The 17,736-nt window shown below is 39.3% G+C and overlaps 1 protein-coding gene across 31 annotated transcripts in view; it reads left to right on the top strand.

Moving 5' to 3' along the window:
- LOC139751502 (calpain-A-like) overlaps positions 1–17,736 on the top strand; it is a 244,635-nt gene that overhangs the window by 183,149 nt on the left and 43,750 nt on the right. For all 31 annotated transcript variants that reach the window (XM_071666965.1, XM_071666969.1, XM_071666983.1 and 28 more), the window contains 6 exons: positions 5,833–5,950; positions 6,156–6,290; positions 8,712–8,880; positions 11,790–12,062; positions 13,891–14,053; positions 17,469–17,632. In XM_071666965.1, the coding sequence (XP_071523066.1) occupies positions 5,833–5,950; positions 6,156–6,290; positions 8,712–8,880; positions 11,790–12,062; positions 13,891–14,053; positions 17,469–17,632 (1,022 nt within the window). The remainder of the gene's footprint in view (positions 1–5,832; positions 5,951–6,155; positions 6,291–8,711; positions 8,881–11,789; positions 12,063–13,890; positions 14,054–17,468; positions 17,633–17,736) is intronic.

Raw genomic sequence — 17,736 nt, 5'->3', positions numbered from 1 at the left:
CCCGCGCTTGCGAGGTAGCGCAAGGAAACAGACGAAAGAAATGGCCCAACCCACCCCCATCCACACGTATATACATACACGTCCACACACACAAATATACACACCTATACATCTCAATGTACACATATATATACACAGACATATACATATATACACGTACATAATTTACTGTCTGCCTTTATTTATTCCCATCGCCACCCCGCCACACATGGAATAACATCCCCCTCCCACCTCGTGTGTGAGGTAGCGCGAGGAAAAGACAACAAAGGCCCCATTTGTTCACATTCAGTCTGTAGCTGTCATGTAATAATGCCCGAAACCACAGCTCCCTTTCCACATCCAGGCCCCACAGAAATTTCTTTGAGGAATAGGGGATATATGCTTCCATTCCAGTAATGTAACTTTTGCTATGTGTTTGGCAGAAAGAAGCATCACCACATAAAAGACTAATTTACCCAAGTCAGAGTTTTTGAAAGTTATTCTGGTCAGTTTCGTTGATGTACCAGTGTTTACACATTTAGTTGCTGGAGAGGGAGGTGCCGTTAAAATAGATAAAACTATGAGCGTGATCAGATAAACCTTTTAGGGCGAGATGGTGTAGTTACATTGGGATGGATTAAAGGTGAGACAGATCCAAAAATTGAGTTGTCACAGTAGTGAGGAATATGGGTAGGGTGGGAGAGAAATTGCTGTAGATCATTAAGAATGGAGAATATGAGGGCTTCAGTCCCCCATAATCCTTGTGGGAAGAGAATTCATTGATTTCCTTTGGTGAAGAATGTTGAAACCCTCTAAGTAGAGGATTTTGGCTTGTGGATGAGAGGATGCCAGTCTCATGGCAGGAGTTTAGATAACCAAAGAGATGTAAGATTTGTAGAAATAAAGGAGCAATAGACAAAACAGGAAAAGTGTGATAGTTGGTCGACAGGTATTTGAGCCATGTAACAGGTGTGCTGATGTTGTACCACTTTTGAACTGGAATCAGGAGTGGAAACAATAGTTGGATATGAAAAAGGTGTTAGTGAGAACGTCATATGACTGCTGGGTCTCGGACAAAAGTAAGATATTAGGAGAGGTACTAGACAGATGATCTTGAACAGGAGAGAGTACTAGAGAGACCACAAATGTTAGGAGTTTACTAGAGGGACCATGAATGTTAGCATAGTGAATAGAAAAAGAGGAAGGTAGAGGTAGGTAGTAGTTGGTATATAGCAAACTGCAGTAGGTGTATGAAGCTTGTAAGAAGATGGCAGGACTATCACAGAAGTTCCGTTTTGGTGAAACAAAAAGCAAGACCAGCAGTCCCAGCATGGAGAGTATAAGATGGTTCTGGACACCACTTTAATGTTACTCTGTCAGGATAGTAGTACCAACACGAGTGACTGCTATTAACAGCCTGCTGCGTATTGGATGGATTACTCCAAGGGTAGGGATGGGATATACTCTCAGCTGGGTTAATGGGATGGGCCAATCCCCTACGCCCTGAGCCATTCCTCTTACTAGTAGCAGAGTCGTACAAGAAAGTTTTGTCATAAGTGTACCTTAAGTTTGCAGGGGTTGTGAGAGGGGCCATTGCTTTTCTACCTGAGCCCTTCCTTTACTGGCAGCAGAGTCACACTAGAAAGAATATAATATAGTATATTTTTTACTTTAGACAGTATATGTTGTACTTTATTTACACTGTAGTACCTGCAACAAAAGTATGTAGGGCTGACAGATGAACACCAGACATTTTGATTTTATCTGTTTGGGTAGTAAAAGACTGCTACTTCATTGATGTTAGGGTTGAAAGTTTATAAGCCAAAAAAATTCTGTGAAGTCCAGTATGGAACATTTTATCTTTTTATACTACTCGATGCTAAAAACTTATCTCTATTGTAAAACTCGCTTTATAAGTGTGGGTTACATGCTGATGTCCTTTTCTTATCGTCAGTGTAGTTCTGTGATATTGATGCTGCCACTCTTGCTGTAGCTAATTCATGCTATTGCTTGTTGTGCAGCTGATTGATACTTTAAAGGTTTCATGTTTTTGACTTGAAATTTGAAATTCTGGTTCCTTCCTAAAACCTCAGATCCCCTCAGTAAAATTGTTAAATACAAAAGAATTCCAAAATTTATATTGAGGGGAAACTCTTTATTCCTTTATGCCGTTTAAAGTACCTGTTTTGAAGATTATGAAACAGCCAACATACTGTAAAGTGGTCAAGGTAAATGGTAGAATACTAGTCTTTTGAGCTTGGATGTAGATGGTAAGCTCTGGTTTCAGTACATTCTAGTGCTTGTTGTTCACCAGATTAGTACTTTAAAGGTTTCATGCATTTGACTTGAAATTTGAAGTTGTTGTTCCTTCCTAAAACCTCAGATCCCCTTAGTAGAATTGTTAAATACAAAAGAATTCTGAATATTATTTTGAGGGGAAACTCTTTATCCCTTTATGCCATTTTAAGTGCCTGTTCTGAAGATTATGAAACGGTTGACATGCTGTAAAGTTGAGCTTGGGTGTAGATGGTAAGCTCTGGTTTTGGTACATTATACATGACTATTCTAAGGCTGTTATTCATTTCTTCTTGATGTTACTTCACATAGAGAGAGGTAATTAGGTAGAAATTAAAACTATAAAGGATTGTGAAAATGCTTGCACTCCTTGTATTCCATGAGTTTGGAGAAAGGGAGCTGGTGTCAATCTTCTAATCCTATTCCCTGTATTCTTCAGTTTTATAACCAACATTTTGTTTCAAAAGTTACCCTACTTTTATGAACCACTTGTAACATGGATGGTGTCTGTATTGTCTTTTATTGTATATAAGCCCTGCATGTATTTGGAATCTGCAACCCATACACTGGTAAGGGGCATCGAAATGGACGAGTGATTAAGCTCCACATCTTATTTCCAAGATGGGCATTTTTTTTTTTTCCTTTTTTTAACATATGCCTGTTCAGGACTAGGTGGCAGACAATTATGTCATAACGACAATGCCCAAATTTCTCTTTTTCAATTTTTTTTTTTTTTTTTTTTTTTTTTTTTTTTTTTTTTTTTTGCCGCTGTCTCCCGCGTTTGCGAGGTAGCGCAAGGAAACAGACAAAAGAAATGGCCCAACCCACCCCCATACACATGTATATACATACGTCCACACACGCAAATATACATACCTACACAGCTTTCCATGGTTTACCCCAGACGCTTCACATGCCCTGATTCAATCCACTGACAGCACGTCAACCCCGGTATACCACTTCGATCCAGTTCACTCTATTCCTTGCCCTCCTTTCACCCTCCTGCATGTTCAGGCCCCGATCACACAAAATCTTTTTCACTCCATCTTTCCACCTCCAATTTGGTCTCCCACTTCTCCTCGTTCCCTCCACCTCCGACACATATATCCTCTTGGTCAGTCTTTCCTCACTCATTCTCTCCATGTGCCCAAACCATTTCAAAACACCCTCTTTTGCTCTCTCAACCACGCTCTTTTTATTTCCACACATCTCTTACCCTTACGTTACTTACTCGATCAAACCACCTCACACCACACATTGTCCTCAAACATCTCATTTCCAGTACATCCATCCTCCTGCGCACAACTCTATCCATAGCCCACGCCTCGCAACCATACAACATTGTTGGAACAACTATTCCTTCAAACATACCCATTTTTGCTTTCCGAGATAATGTTCTCGACTTCCACACATTCTTCAAGGCTCCCAGAATTTTCGCCCCCTCCCCCACCCTATGATCCACTTCCGCTTTCATGGTTCCATCCACTGCCAGATCCACTCCCAGATATCTAAAACACTTTACTTCCTCCAGTTTTTCTCCATTCAAACTTACCTCCCAGTTGACTTGACCCTCAACCCTACTGTACCTAATAACCTTGCTCTTATTCACATTTACTCTTAACTTTCTTCTTTCACACACTTTACCAAACTCAGTCACCAGCTTCTGCAGTTTCTCACATGAATCAGCCACCAGTGCTGTATCATCAGCGAACAACAACTGACTCACTTCCCAAGCTCTCTCATCCCCAACAGACTTCATACTTGCCCCTCTTTCCAAAACTCTTGCATTCACCTCCCTAACAACCCCATCCATAAACAAATTAAACAACCATGGAGACATCACACACCCGTGCCGCAAACCTACATTCACTGAGAACCAATCACTTTCCTCTCTTCCTACACGTACACATGCCTTACATCCTCGATAAAAACTTTTCACTGCTTCTAACAAGTTGCCTCCCACACCATATATTCTTAATACCTTCCACAGAGCATCTCTATCAACTCTATCATATGCCTTCTCCAGATCCATAAATGCTACATACATATCCATTTGCTTTTCTAAGTATTTCTCACATACATTCTTCAAAGCAAACACCTGATCCACACATCCTCTACCACCTCTGAAACCACACTGCTCTTCCCCAATCTGATGCTCTGAACATGCCTTCGCCCTCTCAATCAATACACTCCCATATAATTTACCAGGAATACTCAACAAACTTATACCTCTGTAATTTGAGCACTCACTCTTATCCCCTTTGCCTTTGTACAATGGCACTATGCACGCATTCCACCAATCCTCAGGCACCTCACCATGAGTCATACATACATTAAATAACCTTACCAACCAGTCAATAATACAGTCACCCCCTTTTTTAATAAATTCCACTGCAATACCATCCAAACCTGCTGCCATGCCGGCTTTCATCTTCCGCAAAGCTTTTACTACCTCTTCTCTGTTTACCAAATCATTTTCCCTAACCCTCTCACTTTGCACACCACCTCGACCAAAACACCCTATATCTGCCACTTTATCAACAAACCTTCAAAATACTTACTCCATCTCCTTCTCACATCACCACTACTTGTTATCACCTCCCCATTTGCTCCCTTGTCTTACGCACTTTATTTACCTCCTTCCAGAACATCTTTTTATTCTCCCTAAAATTTAATGATACTCTCTCACCCCAACTCTCATTTGCCCTCTTTTTCACCTCTTGCACCTTTCTCTTGACCTCCTTTCTCTTTCTTTTATACATCTCCCACTCAATTTCATTTTTTCCCTGCAAAAATCGTCCAAATGCCTCTCTCTTCTCTTTCACTAATAATCTTACTTCTTCATCCCACCACTCACTACCCTTTCTAATTAACCCACCTCCTACTCTTCTCATGCCACAAGCATCTTTTGCGCAATCCATCACTGATTCCCGTAATACATCCCATTCCTCCCCCCTCCCCTTACTTCCATTGTTCTCACCTTTTTCCATTCTGTACTCAGTCTCTCCTGGTACTTCCTCACACAAGTCTCCTTCCCAAGCTCACTTACTCTTACCACCCTCTTCACCCCAACATTCAAATATAAAAACATTTTGCTACAGCAAACTTCATTTTGGGTCTGATACAGTGATGCTCTCTTTATTTTCTTTCATAATTGTTTGCCATATCCATCATTAGCAAGATAGTGCCAGGAACAGACTAAGTAAACCTTTCACTCACACTTTGTCATGTGTAATGCACCAAAATTGCTGCTGTTTTCCACAACCGGGCCCCACAGACCTTTTCATGGTTACCCTTAGCTGCTTTATATTCCCTGGTTAAGCTCATTAACAGCATGTCCCCCATGTATACAACACTGCTGCAATTCATTTTGTCCCATGCATGCCTCTCCCTGTTCTTGATATTCATGCGCAGAGCACTCAAAGTATTTATCATTCCATTCTTCCATCTCCAACTTTGTTTCCCCTCTTCTAGTTCCCTCCACTTTTGATGTTTGACCTTTTTTCATCTTGATTTATATTACTGTATCTTTGATTCTCATTAATATATTACATTCAGGTGACTGTTGGTTGTTGGCTGCTGTGGCCAACTTGACATTAAACAGGCGACTGTTCTACCAAATTGTACCAAGTGATCAAAGTTTTGGAGACAATTATGCTGGAATATTTCACTTCAGGTAAAAGTTTGTGTACATTGTATTTCATGAAGTTTTAGCGAAAAAAAAAATTGGCATTTGATATGTATTTTCATCAGTGCATTTTATTCCATTAGTCTTGGTAAACTTAACTGCTACACTGATCTTTCATTTAACTAACCCTACGTGGTACAACACTTAGTCATTACTATCATCAGTTTTACATCAACCATGTTTTTATTTGCAGGTTCTGGCAGTATGGACGTTGGGTTGATGTCGTGATTGATGACCGTCTTCCAACATTCTATGGCCGTCTTGTCTTCATGCACTCTGAGGAAAAGAATGAATTTTGGTCAGCTCTTGTTGAAAAGGCTTATGCTAAGTGAGTGATATAATGATTTATGTGTGAGGAGAGGCTGAATTCTCATTTCAGTTAAAGTAACCAAAGATGTGCATACACATTAATACCCCAATAAGCACTGATACATTCCTGGAAAATGGAGTGTTGAGCAAAATAGTTTGTTGTGATGACATTATTTTTACCTATAATATATGCAGTATTGTAAAAGGGTTACTGATACTAATAAATGCAGAGTGTTATGGTAACATATCTTTGCTAATTGATAACAAATAAACGGTGTATAATACAGAATCATGAATTAGTCATTTTATGAATAGTGACAGTTGTTGACAGTGTATCGGTGAGGTGTAGTAAGTGGCATGGAGGCACGAGACAGGGCCTATCATATGGTTCTGCTCTGGATGAAGCCCATGTCATCACTAAAATTATGATGTAGATGGTGATAATAATGGCAGTGGTGGTGATGGAGTTGGTGGTGTTGAGGGAGATTGTGGTAAGTGTTGTGGTGGTGATGTGTGTTGGTTGCTTTGGTAACACTGGCTGCAGCAATGTCTACCCCACATAACTGGGTGTTAAGTATAAATGAGCAACGATGTATCCCTTCTCCATTACGTTACATAACTTTTGAGATGTGGAGTGAGGAAGCTGAAAGGTGTGGTAACGTGTACTGGGTGTTTTGCCAAGCACTCCTTACAACAGCTAATGGTCAACCAACCACCACACCTGTCACATAGCCTAGCTTTGCTTAGCTTGCCTCACATTTTTTCAGCAAATTGCTCCTTGTACACATCACTTTCATTGCTGTTAACTTCTTTTTCATCATGGCACAAGGTTTTATCTCATCTGCATATTTGATAATGGTTTTGATTGTCGTTATAGCCAATTTGAAAGCATCACCGACGTCGACATGACACTCACGAGCTTCCTGTTGCCTCAAACTTGTAATATTACATCCGAGGAGAGGCTTTTCATAGATGCTTTAGATGCACTAGCAGGATTAGAAAATGCAGGTCATCTTCCATACATAAGGTGTAAAAAGTAGTCACAATAATAGCAAAAGATCTGTGAGTTAGCAAGAACACGTGCACAGAGAAAGCGTTTCAAATATTTTATTGTCCTTGTATAGAGCACTCTGTGATGATTGATGTGAACCTATGTGTGTGCGGTGCACTGATTGGTCAAGTGAATATAAACAGTGAGCTGCTCTTAGCTTGTTGTGAGCATTCAGACTCATGACTTTAGAAATGTTTTACTTCGTTTTCATTATCTTTTTTACTATTGAGAATAGAGCTCCAAGATGCAAGCAAGAGCACAATTATGAAAGTGTTCTATGGGATAGTGCTAACTGGGGTATTAGTGTACATTGCTTACTTTACATTAACCTTCAGTTTATCCCCTGAAAATATTAGAACCTGTTCAACCCTTTAGTTTTATATATAAAGTAACACCATTTTTTTTTTCTTGTAACTACTAATGGCCTTTGTTGTTGATGCTACAGATAGTATTAGATAGTGAATCTTGTGTAAAACTCTTTATGCAGTTGATATTTATTAATTTGGGTTTCTTTCTGATTTTGAAAAGGTGATAAAGCCAGCAGTCCATTATATAGGAAAAAGATAGACCATTTATCAGAAATGAGAAAAGAGGAAGCTTTGCTTAGTGTCATTTTCTCAATCATAGTTACCTTTTTATGTATAAACAATTAGGAAATAACACTTACTACTCAGGATCAAAAAATTTTAGATGGTAACATTTTGGATCTTTTCAACATCAAGAAACATACATTTTCATTCACCCATCTTCATAGCTATTCTTTGCAATTTAAAGCTTTAATGTTCTCTCAGTACATTAGATATGTTCTTTGAAGGGCACAAGGGTGGACCATCTAGTTAAGTTTCATTCCTTACACCTCGAAGCTTTGGAAATCTATTCTCTCTTGCCTTTCCCAATAACTATGACCTGACATTTTTTAAAAGACAGTTGTTTCACTTCTCCAAAATTCGTAAATACTTCCCCTTATCTCTCCTTTTCCTTCTCCATTAACCTCTCTGTTTCAGTTAAGGCCTGTTGATATGAACATTAAAAGAAGAAAACACTATGTAAACTTGTTTATTGTCTACATAGTCAGCGTGCTCGGACTCTTCATCCTGCTAATTTTAGTTTCGTGCTTTTTAATTTCATTTCACATTTTTCAACCCATACACAAGGACAACTCGAAACCTTAAATGGTGGCAGTCTTGTCTAGTTACATATTTAACTTTAAGCATACTTTTAATGTTATGCACTTCATCTACTGTATATATAAGTGACTTCTGTAGTATTCCCATTAAGTTAATTACAGAATTTGATCCTTCCTAAGATTACATTATCATAAAGGTAATTTTTTCACTTCATGTGACAAATTCAGTTTCATCTTTGTCTTGCTGATTTGTTGTTTTCCAGGCTGCATGGCTCATATGAGGCTCTGAAGGGTGGCACTACTTGTGAGGCCATGGAGGACTTTACAGGTGGTGTGTCGGAGATTTATGACCTCACAAAGGCACCCCCAAACCTCTTCAACATTATGCTAAAGGCCTATCAACGTGGGTCTTTAATGGGATGCTCCATTGAGGTACGTGAAAAATTGTTTATAGTATTTGTCTGTTAACTCTTAGCGAGATTATCTTTGATATGGCAAATTTTAACATGAGGTAGATCCTCTGATTGTACAGCATACCTTAGATGCCTGTACTAAAGTTTTCAGTTTCTTGAAATATTGTTCATTCTTATTCTAGTTTTCTTGAGATAGGATTATCCATCAAGTGCATTGGTGAGTCCCTATTAAGATGTTTTCTAAGAACTACAGTTTCTTTGTATGGCAGGGATTGCAAGAAAGGACAACAGCCAATGAATTGTGGTAGTATAGCGTGTGTTAAGGAAGAAAGATGAAGTGATTTGCTAGGAGACTATATGAGGTACATAGGAAAGTATTGAATTGGAAGGAAAAGTAGTTTGCTGGGAAAGTATTGATAAATTAGTGTTATTACAGTCTTGTAGGATTGTTCATTTTGTGTTGGTTTTAAGTTCTGAAGGTTTTCATAATTCTTCAGGAACTGATGAAGAGTGGGAGCATTTGTAAATGTTTGTGTGATAGACTGTTTGAAGGAAAGTTGAAATTTAAAGCAGTGTTGAAGTGCTAAAGTGATGTTGTGTTGATACATTTGTGTTGAAGCAGTGCTTAAGAAGTATTTGCTTACTTGCTCGGAAGTTCCTCCTATCTGTACCTCCTTCAGCACATGTGAAGCCAGCCTTTTTCATTGGGCGAGACCACATTTTATAGAAAATAGTAATGTGTGTGCAAGGCAATTTAGTAAGTGCTTAGTGATATCATTGTGGTAGTTGCATTGTGAGCATGGTCTTTAGATATGTTGCACTGGTGTTTGTAGTGTTTTAGGGATAGGTAATTTCCAGAGCATAGCATGGAAAGTGTAACTCTTTTTCATCTGGGGAGTACGGCTTTTGATGGTTATGTCTGTTGGGATGGTATCAAAGACAGTTATCTCCATAATCCCTCCAGTTAGTAGAAGGTGACTAAATGGGGCTGGAATTCATGTATAGTATGAGTATATAACGGCAAAGGAGATAAAGGTGAATTTTCAGATGAGGGAAAGATTTGTTGAATTTACTTGGTAAGTTGTATGGGAGGTAGTGATTGAGAGGGTGAAGGTATATACAGAGCATCAGATTGGTATGGAGCACTGTGGATTCAGAAGTGGTAGAGGATGTGTGGATCAAGTGCTTGCTTTAAAAAATGAGAAATATTAGAGAAACAGATGGATTTGCCTGTGTCTGTGGCATTTATGGATCTGGAGAAAGCATATGGTAAGGTTGATAGAGGAACAGATGGATTTGCATATGGCATTTGTGGATGTGGAGAAGGCACATGGTAGGGTTAGTACAGATACCTTGTGAAAGGTCTCAAGGATATATGGTGTGGGAGGAAATTTGCTAGAAGCAGTGAAAAGTTTTTATGAATGGTGTAAGGAATATGTATGAGTATGAAAAAAGAGAGTGAATGGCTCCAAGTGATCTTCGGTCTACGGCAGGGGTGTGTAACATCACCATAGTTGTTTAATTTGTTTGTGAATGGGGTGGTGATCACCGGGAGATAGATGCAAAAGTCTTGGAGAGAAGGATGAGTTTGCAGTCTGTGGGGGATGAGAGGGCCTGGGAAGTGAGTCATTTGTTGTTTGATAAGGATACAACAATGGTGGCAGATTTGAGTGAGAAACTGCAGAAATTAGTGACTGAGTTTGGATGTGTGTGTGAAAGCAGGAAGTTGAAAATGAATGTGAAGGAAAGCAAGGTTATTAGGTTTAACAGTTAGGGTGTTAGTATGATTGGAAAAAAATATGGAAGTGTTTTAGATATCTGGGAGTGGACATGGCAACAAATGGAAGCAGAAGCAAATCATTTGGTGGGTGAGGGGGTAAAGATTCTTGTAGTTTTGAAGAATGTGGAAAGGGAAAACATCTTAGATGGCAAAAATGGGAATGTTTGAAGGTATATCAGTCCCAACAATATTATATGGATGCAAGGCATGGGCTGTTTATAGGTAAGACTGTTTAGAGGAGGGTAGATTTGATGGAAATGAAATGTTTGAGGACAGTATGTGGTGTGAGGTGGTTTAAGTAATGAAAGGGGAAGGGAGATGAATAGTAATAAAAAGTGTGATTGAGAGAGCTGAAGAAGGTGTACTGAAATGGTTTGGACATAGAGAGAATGAGTGAGGAAAGGTTGACAGAGAGGATATATTTGTCAGAAGTGGGGGGAACAAGACAAACAGGAAGACCAAATTGGAGAGGGAAGGATAAAGTGAAACATGCAGGAGGAAGAATGGCGTATAAGGGATAGAGCAAATAGGAATGCTGTCGTATATTGAGGTCAACGTGCTGTCAGTGGACTGATCAAGGGCATGTGGAGCAAATAGGGTAACCTTACACAATGTAAAGGTCTGTTGGGCTTGGTTGTGGATAGGGAGCTGTGGTTTCAGCGCTTTACACATGATTGCTAGAGAATGGACGAATGGATGTGGTCTTTCTTCTTCTGTTCCTGGCACTACCTCTAATGACAGAAACAGTGATCTAGCATGAAAGAAAAGGTTAATTTTCATTTTTTGCATTTTTTGTAGAAATCTTTTTAAGACTACACTTAATGTTACTATCATAAGAGTTTTAGTTATCAAAGAATTCATATGGCTCTGAGTTTTAAAAGTAGAGCAGTCATTATTTATATATTTTCTGCTTTTGTATTTGAAAGCGAAATGATTGTAATTGTATGATTACTTTTATAAAAGAATTCACTGATCTATACAGTGGGGGGTTTCATCAGTGTATGCACGTAGACCAGGATTTCTAGGAAGAAGTTTTTTGATCATTGTAACAGAAAAGGAATTGCATAATGAAAGTAATTTATAACTATATTATTCTGTATGCCTCATACATTATAATTAAAAGCAGCCTGCAACTTCTTTATCTTCAGCCTGACCCAAATGTTGTAGAAGCTCGATGTGACACTGGTCTTGTTCGTGGTCATGCTTACTCTGTCACAAGGATAAAGTATTGTGAGATCAACACTCCCAGAGTGTCTGGCAAAATTCCACTCATTCGTATTCGTAATCCTTGGGGTAATGAAGCAGAATGGGTTGGAGCATGGAGTGATCAAAGTCCTGAGTGGCAATTTATCCCCCCAGAGGAGAAAGCAGAGATGGGTCTAACATTTGAACATGATGGAGAGTTTTGGATGTCATTCAAGGTCAGTTACTTGTTACTGTCTTTCATCCTTATTTTCTACATATTCTTAATGGTTTTCATTAGCATTTCTATGTATTCACAAGTCTTCACATCATAAGTCAAATCTTTCATGAGCTATTCATTTGATATGTCTGAGTAACCTCCTCATGAGAAGTGCACATTTCATCTTTGTATTAGGGATGGCATGTAAGAAAACTCATAATTCACCTGCATGCTATAGAGTGACCTCGCCACTAATTTTGGAGCAAATCTTTGACTTGTATTGTTCATCTTCCATTTTTCATTTTTTTTACTTTAAGGCTCGATTGAAATTTCTCCATCCTAGCAGTTTTGTATTTCAGCCTCCATGTTGTTCCTCATACCAGTTACAGTAACCAAATGTGTTTTTGTACATTTCACATTTTGTAAAGAATGCATATTACTTATTCAAGGCTTGTTAGAACAGTTAAAGCCATGACAACCCAATGCCATACCTGTTTCCTTCAACAGCTCTTGCGGGGTCAGTCAGACATTCCTTACCCTCAAACAATCATATCATTATACTTCCATCCAAGGGAACTTGACTGATGAATTGGAGGTAGTTAAATATGGAAATTGTTTTTCTACATATTTTCTGGCATCATGCTATGGCTTATGGTTTCTCAGTAACATCTTTTAAAAGTTTGATGCAGATTACATTCAGCTGTCATAGTATAGAACTAAGATGTAATGTAGGTATTTATGATATATACGTAATATACAAATCTTTGCCTTAATGAGTTTCTGATCAAGGATTAAGAGTTGCTGTCAGGAATCTGTCAACATATTTGAAAGAAAAATTTGGGAGGTGAATTCAGTTGATACAGTATTGTTTTAGTACAGGCATTTTTATAGGAGGAGATATGATGAAAGGACTCTTGGTACTTGTTGCCGGTGTAAAATGACATGGTTTCTGATTAGGGTCTATAATTCTTTATTGGATTTATTATAAGTAAGCAGACAGGTATTTTTACAAAATAATGATTTTTAGCTCAGATTTTAAGGACTTAAAGTACTTCATCATCCTTTATTCTGAGTGTGCTTCTGTGGATCGTCCAAAAGCATCCAGCTTGGTACTCTTAAACATCCTCATTAATGAAGTGAATGAATGCTCCTTGATTTTTTTCTTGTACATGTGAGCTCACACAAGCAAGACTGATATTTCCACCCTAACCCTTAAATGAACACATTTATTAAGTTTCCATTCCTTCCTTTTCAAACATTGATATCACCTTAAACAATTGTTTTTCTTCATATAACTGTCATATAGTCCTTTCATATTGCAACCTTAGCTGTACTATTTTAGTTCTTCAATTATCGTCAGGATTTCCTGTACATCCATACAGTCTTAAAAGGCTTCTATCTATGCATCTTTCAAACTATTTCTTCATACTTAATATGTATGTGAGTGGGTGGGTCTTTCTTCATCTGTTTCCTGGTGTTACCTTGTTGACGTGGGAAACTGGTGATCAAGAATAATATAAATGTAATTAGGTTGATTTGGATATTGACCAATTTTAGTTTTGATAGGAAGGGTTAATTTCTGCATTGTTAATAACACCTAATTACAGATATTCGGTAATGAAGCAGAAAATTTGTTTTTATGCCAGACAACTTGGTTGGTAATTATACACCATGGATGTTGATTGCAAGTGGTTCACTCTAAAAGTAAAAAGGTTCACAGTTAATGAAAACTATACTGACAGCGTTGATAGTTTAAAAACGTCCAAATTCAAATTGTTGATAGGCCCTTCGTTTGCTCTGTGGTATATGTCTAGATTTCTTTTAGTGACTTTGTGTACTTCTTGCAGGACTTCATGACAAACTTCACAATGTTAGAACTGACCAACTTGAATCCTGATTCAATGGAGGATGAAGATATAACAGGATCTGTGCAGCACAAGTGGGAGATGAGTGTCTTTGAGGGAGCTTGGATCCGTGGCTCAACTGCTGGTGGTTGCAGAAACAACCTTCGTAAGATTCATGGATTAATGTTGAATAGCAGAAAAGGGAATAAGGGATGGGGATAAGCTATCTGTAGGCAAAGGCATGTACTGAGTTAAAGCCTGGCACATATTTTACAATAACAGAACACAGTGTATGCATGACAGCTGGCCAAATCATTACTGATTGGTGGTATCCTTTAATATGAAAGTAAGCTGGTTATTCTAATGTTTTATGAAAATTCACTTATCTTGCTATAACCAGAAATGAGAATACCTGATTAGGAAATCTATGCAAAACAGAAAATAAGCATTCTTGCAGAAATCTGCCATAACCCTCTAAACTCTTAACACATGAATTCAGCCCAAAGTCCACATAACCCAGAATAACCAACTGCTCTCACTTGACTAATACCAACCATAGTATGCTTGAGGATATCGTAGTCCCAGCAATGTTGTATGGATGCAAGGCATGAGCTATAGATGATGTGCAGAGGAGGGTAGATGTGTTGGAAATGAAATATTTAAGGACAATATGATGAGGTGGTTTGATCAAGTAAGTAATAAAAAGAGTAAAAGATAGTGGTAGCTGATTTTAGTGAGAAACGGCAAAAGTTGGTGATTGAGCTTTGAAGAGTGTGTTGAGTGAATGTGAATAAAAGCAAGGTTATTAGGTTCATCAAAGTTTAGGGACAAGTTAGTTGGGATGTAAGTATGAATGGAGAAAAATTAGAGGAAACGAAGTGTTTTAAATGTCTGGGAGTGGACATGGCAGGAAATGTAACCATGGAAGCAGAAGGGAGTCATAGGATGGGGGAGGGGGTGAAGGTTCTGAGGGCGATGAAGAATGTGTGATAAGAGATAATGTTATCTGGGAGGGCTAATATAGGTATGTTTGAAGAAATTGTAGTCCCAACAATATCATATGATTGCATTGCTTGGGCTATGGATAGGATTGTGCTGGAAATGAAATGTTTGAGCACATGTGGTGTAAGGTGGTTCGATCAAGTAGGTGATGAAAGGGCAAGACAAATGTGTGGTCGAGATTGTGATTGAAGGAAGAGAAGAGGTTGTGTTCAGATGGTTTGGATATATGGAGAGAGAGTGAGGAAAGGTTGACAAAAAGGATGCATGTTTCAGGAATAGAAGGAACAAGGCAAACAGGAAGACCAAATTGGAGATGGAAGGATGGAGTGAATAAGATTTTGGCCAATCGAGTCTGGAACATGCAGGAGAATGAAAGGCACGCATGGAATAGGGTGAACTGGAACAGTGGTATACTGGGGTCAGTGTACTGTCATTGGTCTGAACCAGGGCATGTAAAACATCAGTGGTAAACCATGGAAAGGTCTGGGGCTTAAATGAGGATAGGGAAATGTGGTTTTGGTTCATTATGCATGACGGCTCATGTATGGATGCAAGTGAATGTGGCCTTTGTGTGTTTCCTGCCTCTACCTCATTGATGCAGGGGGCAGTGATCGGGTGTGGGGGAGAAGGGAATGTTTTTTCTTTCATGCATTAGTGCTGTTTGCTGTGGGGCTGGATGGCATGACAGCAGGCAGGTATGAACATTTTGTTGTGTGTGTGTGTGTGTGTATGTATGTACATTTTTTTCCGTACACATTTGCTATTTCCCACATTAGTGAGGTAGCGTCAAGAACAGATTGGAGGGAAAAATTCTTGCTACGCCCCCTTCTCTGTTCTTTCTTGTGGAAAAGTAAAACAGGAGGGAAGGATTTTCAGCTGCCTTCTACGACACACAGGGAATACATGGGCAGTATTCTTTCTCCCCTAACCCCACAGGAAAAAGCAATGCTACTCCCTGTTTCAGCGAGGTAGCACAGGGAAAGCAGACAAAAAAAGGCCCTGTTCGTTCACACTGTCTCTAGCCATCATGTGTAATGCACTGAAACCACAGCTCCCTATCTACATCCAGGCCTCACAGACCTTTCCATAGTTTACCCCAGACATTTCACATGCCCTGGTTCAGTCCATTGACAACATGTCAACCCCAGTACACCACATCATTCCAATTCACTCTATTCCTTGCATGCCTCTCACCCTCCTGTATGTTTAGGCCCTTATTGCTCAAAATCTTTTAAACTCCATCCTTCCACCTTTAATTTGATCTGCTTGTCAGAGGTGGAGGGACCAAGGAGAAGCGAAGGACCATATTGGAGGTGGAAGATGGAGTGAAAAAGATTTTCAGCGATCAAGGCCTTGAAAATGCCGGAGGGTGAGAGGCATGCAAGGAATGGAGTGAATCGGAATGATGTGGTATACCAGGGTTGATGTGTTTCAGTGGACTTAAGGAAACTACAATCAAGTATAATATAATATTTATGTATGTATGGATGGATGAGGTTGTTAGGGAGGTGAATGAAAGAGTTTTGGAGAGAGGGGCAAGTATGCAGTCTGTTGTGGATGAGAGGGCTTGGGAAGTGAGCCACTTGTTTGCTGATGATACAGCGCTGGTGGCTGATTCAGGTGAGAAAGTGCAGAAGCTGGTGACTGAGTTTGATAAAGTGTGTGAAAGAAGAAAGCTGAGAGTAAATGTGAATAAGAGCAAGGTTATGAGCCACAGTAGGGTTGAGAGGCAAGTCAGTTGGGAAGTTTGAATGGAGAAAAACTTGAGGAAATGAAGTGTTTTAGATATCTGGGAGTGGATTTGGCAGCGGATGGAACCATAGAAGTGGAAGTGTGTCACAGGTTGGGGGAGGGGGCAAAGGTTCTGGGAGCATTGAAGAATGTGTGGAAGGTGAGAACGTTATCTCGGAAAGCAAAAATGGGTATGTTCGAAGGAATAGTGGTTCCAACAATGTTATATGGTTGCGAGGCTTGGGCTATAGATAGGGTTCTTCGGAGGAGGGTAGATGTGTTGGAAATGAGATGTTTGAGGACAATATGTGGTGTGAGGTGGTTTGATGGAGTAATAATGAAAGGGTAAGAGAGATGTGTGGTAATAAAAAGAGTGTGGTTAAGAGCAGAAGAGGGTGTATTGAAATGGTTTAGTCACATGGAGAGAATGAGTGAGGAATGACTGACAAAGAGGATATATTTGTCAGAGTTGGAGGGAAATAGTAGAAGTGGGAGACCAAATTGGAGGTGGAAGGATGGAGTGAAAATAGTTTTGAGCGATCAGGGCCTGAACATGCAGGAAAATGAAAGGCGTGCAAGGAATAGAGTGAATTAGAACGATATGGTATACCGGGGTCAACGTGCTGTCAGTGGATTGAACCAGGGCATGTGAAGCATCTGGGGTAAACCATGGGAAGTTTTGTGGGGCCTGGATGTGGAAAGGGAGCTGTGGTTTCGGCAGGAGACAGCGACAAAGTCTAAAAAAAAAAATTATGTATGTAAGGCACATATAGTAATTGTATTTTGAGTGATGGGTGTGTGAGACTATTACATCGAATGTTGCTATAACCATGAATATTATGTTACAGAAACGTTCTGGCACAATCCGCAATACAGAATCATGTTGACAGAAGTTGATGATGATGATGAAGACAACAAGTGTACTGTAATAGTAGCTCTCATGCAAAAGAACCGTCGTTCTCAGAGGAAGCTTGGTCTGGAGTGCCTTACCATTGGCTTTGCTATTTATCATGTAAGGCATCATAGCTTTGTATTTTTAAAGTAGTTTAAGCAATTTAGTTATGAATATACATATTTCTGAATTTCTGGTGATATCTCCATGTATTTACCCTCGCT

Source organism: Panulirus ornatus, chromosome 11 (assembly GCF_036320965.1).
Source record: "Panulirus ornatus isolate Po-2019 chromosome 11, ASM3632096v1, whole genome shotgun sequence".
Lineage (NCBI taxonomy): Eukaryota > Metazoa > Arthropoda > Malacostraca > Decapoda > Palinuridae > Panulirus > Panulirus ornatus.
Note: the sequence above shows the minus strand (reverse complement) of the source record. Positions and strands in the feature narration are given on the sequence as shown.